The 14,424-nt window shown below is 50.4% G+C and overlaps 1 protein-coding gene across 7 annotated transcripts; it reads left to right on the forward strand.

Annotated features, from left to right (window-relative positions):
• The first annotated feature begins 1,031 nt into the window (after positions 1 to 1,031).
• LOC122372465 (protein-L-isoaspartate(D-aspartate) O-methyltransferase-like) lies at positions 1,032 to 14,237 on the forward strand. Of its 7 annotated transcripts, none has more exons than XM_043349688.1 (7): positions 1,032 to 1,133; positions 7,643 to 7,774; positions 8,152 to 8,288; positions 8,508 to 8,612; positions 8,868 to 9,074; positions 9,414 to 9,582; positions 13,703 to 14,237. In XM_043349688.1, exons 2-7 carry the CDS (start codon positions 7,651 to 7,653, stop codon positions 13,723 to 13,725), a joined length of 765 nt encoding a protein of 254 aa, XP_043205623.1. In that variant the 5' UTR covers positions 1,032 to 1,133; positions 7,643 to 7,650; the 3' UTR covers positions 13,726 to 14,237. The 7 variants fall into 7 exon arrangements, with proteins under 7 accessions (XP_043205623.1, XP_043205646.1, XP_043205638.1 ...); XM_043349711.1 differs by having other exon boundaries at positions 1,070 to 1,133; positions 9,414 to 9,586; XM_043349703.1 differs by having other exon boundaries at positions 1,089 to 1,216; positions 9,414 to 9,586.
• Positions 14,238 to 14,424: the final 187 nt, after the last annotated feature.

Raw genomic sequence — 14,424 nt, forward strand, 5'->3', positions numbered from 1 at the left:
ACTTGGCAAAGCTTGGCGTGTCATTTCACATGGGATTGACAACAAATTGGAACACAACCTCGGCTAGGCATTCAGGAAGATGTGTGCAAAGTTGCTCTCCTCTATCTCTTCATGTTGCGACGATTCGTCGCAGAAGTAAAAAAGGGCAACTGTTGCCCCCCCCCCCCCCAGCGGCCGGCGGGTGGCGCGGAGGCCCAGCGGCCGCCGGGTTAATGAGACCTGACACGCCGAATGCCCATTCTGGCCTAAACATAATTTCGTAATGTTAATAAATGTTTATTAGGTAAAATATAATTTAAGTTGACCATGACACGACATTTCCAATCTATTTTAAACCTAAACCACCATCCCGTTTGTTCTAGCCCCTCCCGCCTGCCGTCCCCCCCCCCCCACCACACCGGCTGAGTTACAAGGCTGAGGCGAGCGCCTCCCCTTCATGTGCGCCAAATAGCGCCGTGCTCGTGACCTCTGGCCTCACCGCCCGAGGGCTCGGCCGCTGTCCAAGGACGCCCTGCGCGGCGGGCCGCAGTGATAGCCTCTGCCGAGTCCCGTCTCTATCCACCGTTCACCACGCGCTGGATTCATTCATGCCTCTATGTTTCAGCGTCCTACTCGTTGGGTGGCACCACTGTAGTCATAGGCGACTGCAGGGAAGCCGCGGCCAGAATGCCCCAAACGGCAGATTTTGAGGTTTTCTGTAAATTTCTCCGAAACTAGCCGGCATACGATCAAACTTTTTTCCATGATCATGGTAGGGAGCTATACGAATAAATCGGTCACATCTTTAAGCCTACAAAGCTGAAGACGAAAAAGATATAGCCGCAAAGGCAAAACCTACCCTTAAAACCCGCGAGACCTGTACCGGTTTATATAGCCTTGCCTGTACCTATACGTCGCTAAGTTCACGGACATTGTCCATTTTTGGTCCTCTCTTGCGCCTATAATTTTCGGAACGTTTTCCGGTACCCCGTCCTTTGACCTCAAATTATACCCTGAAGATGATTTTGAAATGTGTTTTATGTCCATTTTTGGAACCAGCGTGTCCTACTTGACCTCATATCCTGTTTTCAGCGAATTCTGAATGTGACGCTGAATCCGTCGCTGAATACGTCGCTGTCTTCACGCACGTCATGGTGAGGAGGGTTGGAGGGGTTGGAGTGGTAGTGCAGCCTTTTTATTTTAACTATCGCCGGCCAACCGAGGTTTGAATTTTCATGTAAGTGCTGTATTTGAATGAATATTCGCGGGAGTTATCATTTTTCGCATTTCTCTTGGCCTAAGAAAGATAAAGTTCAAATAAGGATGCTCTCCGTGCGTGCTGTCCCCTCACGCCACATACGTCGCATCTGCAATATTAGTTGTCTTACCCACAGTGTATATGAATACCATTTCCTTACCAGTTCCCGTGGCTTAAACAGATTAAAATTAACTTAATGAGTATCTTCCAGCTCTCACTGAAAAATATTCACTGGTTTTCAAGATATTACTTACTTTTGCTTACTTTTTTTACCTCTGCTCGCTCTGTTCTTACGACGTCATTTGGAAGAAATAATTTGGCATCTTAAAAGTTCAGCAGATGTTGAGCTCAAAGCAGTATATATCACCATGATTTACTGATGGTTTTATTAATATAGGATTTAGAAATTGTTAGATCTGCACTGACGTCGCAAATTCTAAGAGGGCATTCAAATGCATTAGCCCCTTCGAATCTGAAACTGCAAGTTTGAAATTAAGTATCTCAGAATCAAAGCTCAATGTTTCTCAATGTTGTGAGTGCCCAAACTGGTAAGTGCCAGGGACCCCAATTGGCAATTTGGTTATCTCAACTTAAAACTAAGGTTAAGGTGGGATGGTCACTTTAAGTAAGCTAACCAGTCTTGAGTCCACACTGACACATCTGCTTTGTCCTTAGTGGAAGTCAATACTTGCCTAATTGTTTTCCTTTCTGATGCTGGCATGTGCTACAACCAAAACCTTAGGTATAGGCATGTGTGAACGGTAAATGTCAAGTTTAAGTCCTAAGAAGATTTCATTGATAAATTTTTCATATTTATACATTATTTGACATCCTGAATCCAAAAATGATACTCATATGTCTCGCAAATAAAAGAAAAAAACAATCAAACCTGACCTAACCTTACCTACTTACCTATAACCTACCAACCTACAACCTACAAACCTACCCTAACCTAACCTAACCTACAAACCTACCTACCTACAACCTAAAACCTACAAACCTACAACCTAACCTAACCTAAAACCTAAAATTTTTGCTGTTTCATATACGTATCAAAAGCGCCACAATTGTAGTTAGGACCTAAACTTGACATATACCGTGTGAACTCTATATGAGATCAGAAAGGTTCCCGGCAAAGTCCCATTATTTTTACCCAAATCAAAGAAGCATCTTAAGTTTTTTTTCAAAAGGCCTTTGGCTCCAAGTCCATTATCCAATCTCTCATCTGAGTCTTGGCAGCTTCAGTGTCTAGCCAAGAATTTCTTACTGCAAAAGTATTCCATTGTAAATTATGCTCAGTAAATGCCTGGGAATCGTGTCTTCAAAAATGAGCATACATTGATGACGTCACTTGTGGCAGCTGGCACCCAAATCATGTCTGTGCAATGGCACCGAGTGTTAACCCTCACCCCACTGAGGTCTGCGTATAACGCGCCCTAATGGGGGGGCTCTTCATAGCCCCCCGGCCCCCCCTCCTAACTCCGAAACTACTTGGCCGATTGTCAAAATTCAAGCGGAGTCTGATAGACCTGGAAAACTGTCTAAAGTAACCTTATTTCATTGTCCTCGAGGTCACCGATCACGATGAGGTCTCAGGTCAGGTCAAAGTAATAATTATCTGTTTGGCTTGTTCACATTTTGGGATCTGGCCGCCGGCTTACAAGTCAGATCAGGCTCATTTTTTGTTTACACACTCGGGAACAGATGTTTTAGATACCCTCAGGGTACCAGACTTGTACTTTGATTTTCAGGTCAGAGTCAGCCATCAGGTCATCACAGGTCACGGAAAGCTTGTCACGTTTCAGGTTGTCAAGAGTTTCTCCTTTAAAACTACGCCATGCCGTTTATAACTTCTGAAACAGTCTCTTCTCTGAGCTAGCCGGTGGAAGCTTGCTGAGCTCTTTTCTGACCATCGACCAGATAATTTGGATCGGGTACAGGTCCAGACTGTTGCCAAACCATGTCCCCTTCTCCCAGAGGCCTGGGATCCTCGCTTGGCACCAGTCTTGGGTCTTCCTGGCGTGATAAGTTAGAGCCATTTCTTGCTGGAAAAATGGCCTTGGACATGTCCGACAAAGGTTTGACTCTGGTTTTTGGACCATTTACCCTTTTCTTCCGCATTTTTTGTGGCAACAGTCTTCTTCAGCACCTCGCTGAGCTGACATAGTAATCAGCAGTCACGGTCTGTCCCCGCGGCGCCTCGTGAAGCTCAGAGAGCCCATCATGATCCAAATGAGATTCTTCAGCAGATGTTTCACCGTCTCGACAGCAGACTCCTCAGATCTGCTGTTGGCCCACATTTCGATCGTTCTGGCAGTTAGGGACTTAGCGAGCACAGAGGGCACCTCGTCACTGAAAAGGACGCATCTCCAGTCCTGAATGGTCCAGTTATGTGGGTCTTGGCGAAATCCAGCTGCCTGCACTTCTGGACCCAGTAAGCCAGGTCTGCATCCTGATGCTGAGCAACTTTAGCCTCAAGGTAGTTTTCAAATACTGGTGGAGTGTCGATTTGGATGATTGGCCATGCATCTCAATCAGTTTTCTCGTCAGCGCTTACAGGGTGCGCAAAAAGTTCTGGCCCATTTCTGTACTTCGATAAACGAATGCAATCGGAGTGAATATTTTCAACGCTAACACCAAATATTGGTTTGCATTATCAAACCAGATACGTTCACTCACCTCATGCGCGATATAACCCCCTTATCGGCAATGACCTTCTCCACACGTAGGCGGAAAGACTTGCATGTCTTGATGATGTAGGTGGGGTCCTTCGTCTCCCACATCTTCACGATGTGTGCCTTCAGGGCCTCCAAATTTGGATGGGACACTCCCTGGACCTCAACCCGCAAAACGCTTTAGATGCTTTAGTCAAGGGGTTCAGGTCGGGTGACTGAGGGGGCAATACTCGTATGTCATTAAGCCAACAATGGGCTTCTCCCCGAGCTCCTCCGTTTGCTTGTGCTGGATGGAACTTGCGTTGTTTCCGGGTGTAGTATCCTGCTGGAAAACGAAATCGACTTTTGGATACGTCTTCAGGATACATACGATGACGTCACTGTCAAGCAGATGCTCATACATCGTCCCATTTATCTTCTAATTGGCGTTAATGAAGACGGTTGGGCACTTTTTGCCGCCCGAGCCGTGGGCTGTCCTGGATGGCCTGAGACACGGCAGTGACATTCTCAGAGTTTTGACTGGACGTGACCGGTCTGACCTGGGGGCATATTCTAGGATCTCCCCTATTGGTATTTTGCTTTGATACGCGTAATTGTTCGCAGGGTGCTCCAAATTTCATCGCAACCTGCTCAACAGTCATGCCCGATTCGGCCGCGCCGCGCGCGGGTATCCAACGACAATGTGACGTTTAGCCTGCCTCCATGACTGGCCGTTAATGGTCTGCTTTGTTCGACATCTGGCTGTGTAGCAGGATCATTGAAGATATTGCGTGCGGCTATTGGCTTCCCGAAAAGCAACCGCAGCACGCGCAGGAGCGCTTACTGTAAGAGGGCCAGAACTTTTTGCGCACCCTGTATGTTGAATGGTGCTCTTTAACCCGCGCCCTGGTGGGGGGGGGGGGGGGGGCGGGGAGGAGGGCTATTTTTTGCCCCGCTCCAGACTTTCCGATATATCTTCAGAACCGCTGCGCCGATCGTCACCAAACTTTCAGTACCCTCCAGGGCATCAATTTTACACATTGTGACCAATTTTTTCCAAAGGCTATGGTAAGTTGACCGCAAATGACGTCAGACTGACGTCATGTTCTGCCGTTTTCAACCCAAAACAAGGTTTTCGCGGAAAGAGCTGTCAGGCCTATAGCGTTGAAGATACAGAAAAACGTCTCAGACATAAAAGGTGTAGAATTACCAGGGCTACAAAATGACTATCTCGAAATTTTATTTTTTTATTGTGACCCCCCATTTTTTTAATATGATTGCCAAAAAAAGTCAAAAAAAAAATCGACTTTCGAAAAACTGAATATATGTGATAGCCCTTACCGACTTCTATTTACATACCAAATTTTAGCTCGATACCTCTCTTTTTGGCCAAGTTATAGCGATAAAACTGTTCAAAATTGATCACGTCAAATTTTCAAACTCAATTTTTAGCAATTCTGGACCACGTAGCGCAAAACCAAGACCACCATTAGACTCGCCGTGACGAGCTGCTTCGAATCCATACCCATTTTATGCAAAAATATCAACTTTGAAATTTGACCTTTTTTGACCTGACATTGACCTGACCTCCACCAGGAAGTGACCTAAACCGTTCCTGATAGTCTTATAATCAACATCATTGAGTTTGAAATGAAAAATTGGCCATAAAACATGCATCACACAGCCCTAGTAAAATTGGGTTCATGTGCTGACCCTTGGTGACCGGACCTGTGACCTGACCTGGTGTTATCAGTGACCTTTTATAGCAACATATGCACTAGGCAACTGACGCCCTATCGCTGATTTTCGATAAAATGCGTTTTATTCGATGTTATAGCGCATCCCCTAGAAGACCCGTGACCGTCAAAACATTTTATCTTTGACCTGACCTGTGACGTCATCGGTGACCCAGAGGTCAATGAAATTGGATTTTCCTCGACAAATTTGACTGGGCTTTCGAACGCCGTTTGAATTTTGTGGATCCGTCCAGTAGTTTCGGAGATACGAGAGGGGGGGGGGGGCGTTCTTGAAAGTCTCTGCTGATCGTCTGCGGGCCATCCAGCGTTTAATCGTTGCAGAGTTGACGCCCAGTTATCTGGCATCCTGGGCTGGACCTGTGTCACACCGTCCTTGATCATCCCCCACCGCGCGGTAGCGGATCGGTAGTTTGTGCCTTTTCACTTTTGGTGATATGCAGTTTCTCCACGTTGCCTGTCTGGACAAGAGTGGCCTCTCGCGCCCACTGCCGGCCGAGGTCGGGTTAGCCGCTTGGTTCACGTGATCGTGTGACCAGCAAGGTGTCAGTGGTGCCAGAGCCGGAAAAAATTGCGTTTGTTCAGCACTCGGAAGTCGGAAGGGACAGCATAACATGCGGCACCAACCGCGCATCAATTTCGGGACACCTTGTACTCGAGAACTGGTGCCGGACGGCGACCGCCAATATGACAGAATGCGAAACTGAGCCCATCCACAAGTGAAATTTACTTCATTTGATGGCAGAGGCAAGACGTTTCATGAATTAAACGAGAAAATTATACACATGACTTTTTAGGACTTTTGTCGATCTGAAAACGTGAGGCCAAAGGATAGTATTGAGTTTTGTCCTCACATTTCTGCACCGAAGGGGGAAATGTGAGGACATAGGGGGAAATGTGAGGTCTGGCGAACCGTGCCCCCATTCCCTGGGACAACGCTCTCACGCTCTGTTTTCACGCTCTGTTGTGACCTGTTGGGGGGCGTTTTCACGTATTTGTGACCTAAGGTCAGGTCGATTTTGCGACCTCTCCGTTATAAGTTAACGGAAAAAAATGAAATGCGCCTCTTTTGGACGAACGTCGTTCTAAAAACTCTCAAACATCGTTTTTTATGTAAACATGACACACTGAATCGGAAAATTGCACCCGTGACCCCTCTGTGTGCCCCTGTTCCTGAGGTCATCTCTGGCTATGAAAGGTCACTAGCGGTTTTTTGTTACTATTACTTTTGATAAAGACGTGCTAGAGCGGTGATAACACGTCCGAAGTGCTTATCTTGACGATACGGATCGACTTATATGCAACATGACCCTTTCCGGTCAGGTCATGACCTTTATGTCAAGTTTTCAAAATGACCTTTCAAATTCAAGGTCAACTTATAGTTTATTCGACACGTCTCAACGAGAGGAATACGATGCCGGCAAAAGTAATATCGTGGTTCTCTTGAGTCAAAAGTTAATTAAAAAAAAAAACTTTTTGTAAAAAACGGCTATTTTAACACTTTTTGCCATGTGGAGGCTAAACCGTTCAGCTTAGGTGAAATCTACGGACAACACTCAGAAAGCCCTTTGAAAGAGCTATCGAATGCCCTTTCCGGGGCGATATAGCTCTATTGGTTCCCGAGTTATGCGTCGCTGTCGGGTGTTTCGAAAACTGTTGAAATAGACAAAATTTGACCTTTGGTGACTCTGGTGACCTGACCTTTGACCTGACCTAAAAATGACCGAAGTATTTCCGTCTTTATTTGTGACGCTCTTTTTCAAATACCGCTTACCTCGTGTCGCTACGTGGTCCAGGAGCCGAGTTAAACGGGGGGGGGGGAGGGCGTGAAAATGCCCCTCCCCTCCAGCACGACACGAAAAACTGAGACCACCAGCACGGCACGGTTTAATGACTCCTGGACTGTTCAGGTGTAGTTCACAGCGGCGATGAACGGGTCTGGCGCTGTCAGTCAGTGTGCTGGTGCTGAGCTGTCATGTGTCCCGCCCGGCCCCCAGTTGGTCGGATGGTGTGGCGGCGGGTGCAGGTGGCCCTGACCCTCCTGACGTCCGTCTCGTCCTGTCAGCGACTGCACATGGCCTGGCGCTCGCACGGCACCGACAACGCGGACATGGTCCGTCTGCTGCGAGGTGGGCACCGCCACAGCGAGCGCGACCCTCCCCGGGTCCCGGGACAGGGGGGCTACCCTGGTGGCCGCGGCTGCAGCGCACCGCCTCCCCGGGACAGAGCAGGGCGCCTGTCCGCGGCGGCATCGCGTCCCGATGGATAGCTGCTCACACGCTCTAATTGATATGAATGAGCGTCACAAATCGTAAACGAGAGTAAATAGTAAACAAAAAAGTGTACCATGTGGTCGTGGAATACGGTTGGAAAGGAAATATTATAAAACCGAAATGAACACATAGATACAGCTGTCACTACCAAAGCTTGACTGGATAGTGATGGTTGTGTCGAGTTAAGTTAGTGACATGGCCACGTGTTCAGTGACACTTGGCCATGTGCGCAGGGAACGGCGTCATTGAAACGGACCGTGTGGAGCGCATCATGCGCCAGGTGGACCGCGGCAACTACTGCGCGCACAACCCGTACAGCGACCGTCCCCAGTCGATCGGCTATGGCGTCACCATATCGGCGCCACACATGGTGAGCGACGCGGACCGACGAGCCGCGGCGTGGCGAGCTCGGGTCGGCCTCACACAGCTGTGTCAGTACGAGCATCGTTAGAACAGCTGTGTTTCTGCGAGTAGCCGCTGTCGTTGGTACTGAGTTTCTCAGTCTCATGTGAGAGATGTCTCTGCAGGGGTGCCGTCGTTCTGCTGTGTGTCCCCTCGCAGCTGTCTGATTCTCGCGGATGTTTTGCAGCATGCGTATGCCCTGGAGAATCTGTCGTCTCGACTACAGCCGGGTGCCTCTGTACTCGATATCGGCTCGGGAAGTGGCTACCTGACCGCCTGTATGGCCCTGATGGTACGTGTGGTCAGAGTCGTACGACTTTTTAACGATAATAACGTTTGTTACTCAAATATGTGACTCCGAAATGGACTGATACCTTGGAAGAGAATCGGGGTAGGTGCTGGAAGGGATCAGAGCGGTTTTTGTTATTTATTTTAGTTGTTTGTTGTTCTCTGTCCATTTGGATGGTGGCGCGCCTTGGTTCGGCCCCGGCTGTCGCACTGCCGGTGTCGGGGCGCCGGTGTCGGAGCGGGCCGCCTTTGCCGCCAGGTGGGCGAGAACGGAGTGGCAGTCGGTGTGGAGCACATCGAGGAGCTGGTCCAGCAGGCGCGCCGCAACATCGACAAGGACCAGCCGCAGCTGCTCAGCTCGGGCCGCGTGCAGCTGGTGGCCGGCGACGGCCGGCTCGGCTACCCGCAGCGCGCGCCCTACGACGCCATCCACGTGGGCGCCGCGGCGCCCGTGCTGCCCGAGCAGGTCAGTGCAGGCAGACCGTGCTGTATGGTCCGTGTGTACATTACAGACTCGTCCGCTCAGTAGCAGCGGCTGTCCAACTGGCGAGCGGTTTTAGGACCTCACGTAAACATCTTGCTCTATTTGAGGTGAAGTTTGTGCCGGTGAAAATAAGCCGAATTTTTTATGGAATAGGTTTTCGTCGTTGCCATTTGTCATGCCGGGGAGCGTGCCACCTGTTGTGCGGTATTCTCGTTTGGTGGTTCCTTTGTGTACGGTCGGGCCCTGTCTCGTCTGTTGGAGCCTGCTGGGCCGGTCGCCGGCCGCCGGCGTGTGACCGTGGTCGGCGCCGACTGCCGGCAGCTGGTGGCGCAGCTGAAGCCCGGCGGCCGGCTGCTGATACCGGTGGGCGCCCAGGGCGACACCCAGTACATGGAGCAGGTGGATAAGGCTGCCGACGGCACCGTCACTCGCTCCCGGCTGCTGGGCGTCGTCTACGTGCCCCTCACCGACCGCAAGAAACAGTGGCCGGGCAGGTGACCGTGGGCAGGGCAGGGGGTCGGTAGGGTACTGACTAGAGATGGCAATCGGATACCAACTTTTTGTTATACCGATACCAAACCGATACCAAATTGGTATTTGGTATTTCAATTCTAATGCTTTTGGTATTTTTTTTTTGGCATTATGAATCCTCACTAATGGATAAGAGGATAACCCTCGCAGGGTTGATGCAACCCTCCTAAGTTTTTTTTTTTGCGAATAACTTGCGTAAAAAGCGGCTGATCGCGAGAAACATTCCGTACCCTCGCATTGATCAATTTTACACCTACCCTGAAAATTTCATGACCCTGACCCAAATGACCTTTGACCTTTGACCTACTTTCCGAGACCATGTTTGGCCGGAATCGCGATTCGGCGTATGTCGGCTCGCACTAGCCGCGCGTTTACAAGCTTTTCGTGGTTTCAAACGTTCGAACATGTAATATGATGCTACTTCCATGCATTAGAGTGGATGTTAAGGTCACCTGAAGGTCAGGTCAGGTCATTGACTTTTGGTGACCTCGGCCCACTTTTTCGAGTTTTACATGTTTCTAGGCTAGTTTTTTTTTAGCTGATTTCGAACTTAGCAACCAGTTAAACATTTACGAAGTGGTTTTGGTGCCTTTCTTACATGATATGAAGCTATCAGAGGCGGTTGACACGTACTACGAATACCCGTCACTACCCCTACTGGTTGACCTGACCTGACCTGACCCGACCTGGCCAAAATGCTTAAAGACATCATCTGTGATCAAAACTAACACGATATAAGTGATCAGCACCCCGAAAAATAAAAAACCCATAGCAGTCATACTTTACGACTTTCAAACAGGTTCTGATTTTCCCGACTTTTGGGTCATTGAGCTGACGTGGAATGTCAAACGATGACCTAGGACCTTAGAATTGGGTATCATCGGCTTCCTCTCGTGACGGGCAACACGCTCTTTTTCCGCGAAGCTCTAGTTCGATCAGGGGCCAAACGCGAGGGGGGTCGTACCCCTAACCCCCCCCCCCCGTGCCGTCGAAGGACGCAAAATGGCCTGTGCCAGCGAGGGTTAAGAATTTGGTAAAAAGTTGGTTTTCCCCGCATATTCCCAGTTCATTTGGTTTAGGTATTTTCCCACGTTTTTTGTTGGTATTTGGTTTGATATCGGCATCCTGATTTTCTGTAACTAACATCACTAGTACTGACACTGTATCCCGGGACACGTCACCCGCCGGCTGTCAATAGTGTACGTAATACGGGACAAAAGAGCAGAGTCTTATGATGCACTGATGTATGTATAGCCCTCTGCAGACTGCGTGGAAGGTATTCTTTTTTCGACAAATCCGAGAATAACTCGAAGACTCGAAGCTATCTGTCACTCGGAAATCGTAACAGCAAGACGCGCGAGGCTCCGCACCTTAGATTGAACTTCTCATTGTGTAGCTTTTCCATCCAGTTAGGCAACAAAACACAAAAGTTTATATTTGCCCCCAAAACAAACTTTTGCATTTTGCTGCCACACTAGGCGTATACTCTGTTCAGTGATACACCCAATCGAAGGAGTGGATCATGGCGCATCTATGTTTAATGAGCCCCGACCGACTGATAACATAGTCGTTGAGTTATTACGGAGCGAGCGAAGCGAGCGGAGTCTCATACTGAATTAAGGGAAAATCCTGAGTATGAGCGGCCGGCCGGCCGGCCGGCCGGCCGTGGGGACGCTCTTTAAAAGCTAATATCTTAGGAACGGGACATCCGATTGACAAGCGGTCTTCTTTACTGAATGTCATCTGGACGTAAAAGTTCTGTGGTGTGATGGCCACCATGCGTTCTTGCCAACCACCGCACGTGGCGCGTGGTAAAGTTCGACATTTTTTAAGAACCCCCAAAATTGCAACCTCAATAACGGCACAACGGTTGGGCCGATTGAATTGAAACTCGGTACACAGTTAGGTCTCCATCAGAAAATTCATCTGCATGTGTTAAGGTTGGGGTGCTACAGCACGTGCGCACGTGCAGGGGGCGCTCCCAGATCTCGAGAACGGCTGGGCCGATTGCGCTCAAATTTGGTACACGGTTAGGGACCAGTTAGTAGGGTGCCGTGCAAAAGTCAGTTTGGACCCCGCTTGCACGTGCGCACGTGCAGTGTGCCGCTTCCAGATCTCGAGAACGGCTAGGCCGATTGCGCTGAAATTTGGCACATCGCTAAAGACCGGTTAGTAGGGTGCAGTGCACAAGTTAGTTGGAGGTACCCCCTCGCAATTTCGCACGTGCAAGGCCCATCCTCTCGCTCGCTCCGTTGGTCGCCCAAAAGGCGTTTTACTGGTTATCGGATTTGTCGAACAAAGAATGCCTACCACGCAGTGTGCAGAGCGCAGTTCATGGCCAATTACGGCCATCTGCGGAACAGAGCACATCAGGGAGACAATAAGGGGCAAAAATGAGTCCCTTAAGCTCAGCCTACACTTGCCGCGTTTTTTTCGGTTTCTGCGGGATTCCAGTTATTGAGTTTTTCGGTTCTTGCGTGTTTTTTTTTCTTTTGTTACGAGCGGCCTCCGCGTGGATGGTTTTACTTTTTGTTTAAAGAATAGTGAAAAGTGATGGCTAGGTGATCAATATGTGAAAATATTCCTGTTGTATAACGTGTGTTTTGTTCAACAAATAATAATCAACAAATAATGGTTTTGAAATTGCTGCATGTAACCAGGAATATATTTACGATCGTCGGTTTTTGGGGGGATTCCATTCCACAGTACGCCAGGCTGGCAGTAACAGAACGGAAATCCCGCAGAAACCAAAAAAGCGCGAGCTTAGGCTTGGTGCAGTATGTGCCCACTAAGCTGGGGTTGGGTAGCACTAGCAGTGTCCGCTGGCCTCTCCAGTTCGCCGACGCTTGCACGCCATGCTCGTTCCTTTCCGCTGACTTGCCCTCCCCCTCCCACCCCCCCCCCCCCTCGTTATCAACGGCCGCTGCGGGGTGCACCGTGCAGCGGGCCCTCCACTTGTTTCATGGTGTATGTTGCATGCTCCGCGGCGTCACTTCCCCTGCTGAGTGTAGGGGAGTGTCGTCCTCTCCCCCCCCCCTCCAGACCACCGCCCAAGATCGATCTGATCCAGTTACGTGGTTCCACCGAGACAGTCCACGCCCACCGCTGGCGCCGTAGGCGTGGTCTTTGGTCACTGGCTAGGGGCCACTGTCTGACCAGGGGTCACTGTCTGACCAGGGGCCACTGTCTGACCAGGGGTCACTGTCTGACCAGGGGCCACTGTCTGACCAGGGGCCACTGTCTGACCAGGGGTCACTGTCTGACCAGGGGCCACTGTCTGACCAGGGGCCACTGTCTGACCATGGGTCACTGTCTGGCCAGTGGTTAAAAACATTGTTTTCCTTTTTATTCTCTTAAAACCGCAAAAATATGCCGATTTTGGAGCCGCTGAGGGGGGGGGGACATTTGCCTCAAGCGGTCCCTGACCCCGCCCCCGGGGCCACGTCATTGCCGACTGGGAACCTGGGAGCGCCCCGCAGCCGTTCCCAGCCGGCAGGCGCCATGGGCGGCGCCAGGCATCCGACACCGGGCGCGCGCAGTCGCCCGTGACATAAACATAAAACTTCCTTTTTTTGTTTTCTAGAATCGAAAAGTGATAAACTAAAAAAAGTGGACTTCTTCGTCTATTCTGGAGCCAGTTAAATATCATGAATATTTCTTCATTTACTTCATGTCACAAATAGCGTATTTTTTATATCATTTGATGATATAAAAGTACACTGGAATAGATCTTGTGCAAAGAGATTATTGCGCAATGCATAAAGCATAAAGCATCATGATCTTATCCACAAAGGGATTATTGTTGGCTGGTGTCTAGCGTGACCCGCGGGGCGGCGGTGGGACCTACCTCCTGGGTTGGGGGAGCGGGTAGGGAGGGGGAGCGGAGCAGTCTGCGGGGGGGGGGGACGGTGCCGACCGCGCGATGGAATAATGCCACTTTTATCATTGTTGCTGAAAGTGTTGGCGATTCATGCCCTTGCATTCCAGACTGGTGGCGTGGCGGTTTTTGCGCCGTATGTGCCCTGCTGAGCGCTGGTCGCCCACTGACCTGACCGCTGTGCTGACTGCTGTGCCGCCAGGTCGGAGCTGTGACCTGCTGTGACCTGCTGTGACCTCGGCCGGCCACCCCTCCCCAGGCTGTGACGGGCCGCGCCTCTCAGTTTAATGCCGCCTCGCCTGCCGCCAGTGTCGGCAGCCGCGCGTCGCTAATTGTCAGTGTTTGTTGTAACATAATTCGTCTCCGGTGTGTTATTATTTTATCGCGTACGATGTTGTGCTGCCGTTTGGTTGTTACTTGTGTATGCCGTTACGCAGAACGTGAGCGGCGGATAGTCGTGCCGCGGTGCGACGCGCGTTACTGTGCTGACATGTGAGGAGCGGTTGATTGTTGCCGGGCGCCTCATGTCCGACGACCCACGGCAGCGACCCAGCTGCCAGCCGCACACTGACCCCGTTCTGAGCCATGCACCGTGCACTGAGCGCGGCGAGACGGTAGCGCCTCGAGCTGCTCTCCTGCCAATGTTGGAGCGCCGCGGACTCTGGCCGTGTTCCTCGTACCTTGTCGGGCTACGCCAGTGAGCAATGCATTGAGGAAAATAAAAGGAAGGCCCCGGCTCTGGTTGTTGTTTTCCTCATGGACCAGGGTGGTGACTGGCTCACTGCCCACCGGCGGCGCCGCGCACCGCTCGGCCGGCCGGCTCGGTCGTAGCCGTGTGACGGCGGTCCATGCACCGCGGCCGGCTCGACCTGCGCAGTTCGTAGACACAGACCCCGGCACTGTCCGGGGCTGGGCGTGCGGGGG

The sequence above is a fragment of the Amphibalanus amphitrite genome, unplaced genomic scaffold, assembly GCF_019059575.1.
Source record: "Amphibalanus amphitrite isolate SeventyFive unplaced genomic scaffold, NRLGWU_Aamphi_draft 000037F_arrow, whole genome shotgun sequence".
NCBI classification, from domain to species: Eukaryota; Metazoa; Arthropoda; class Thecostraca; order Balanomorpha; family Balanidae; genus Amphibalanus; species Amphibalanus amphitrite.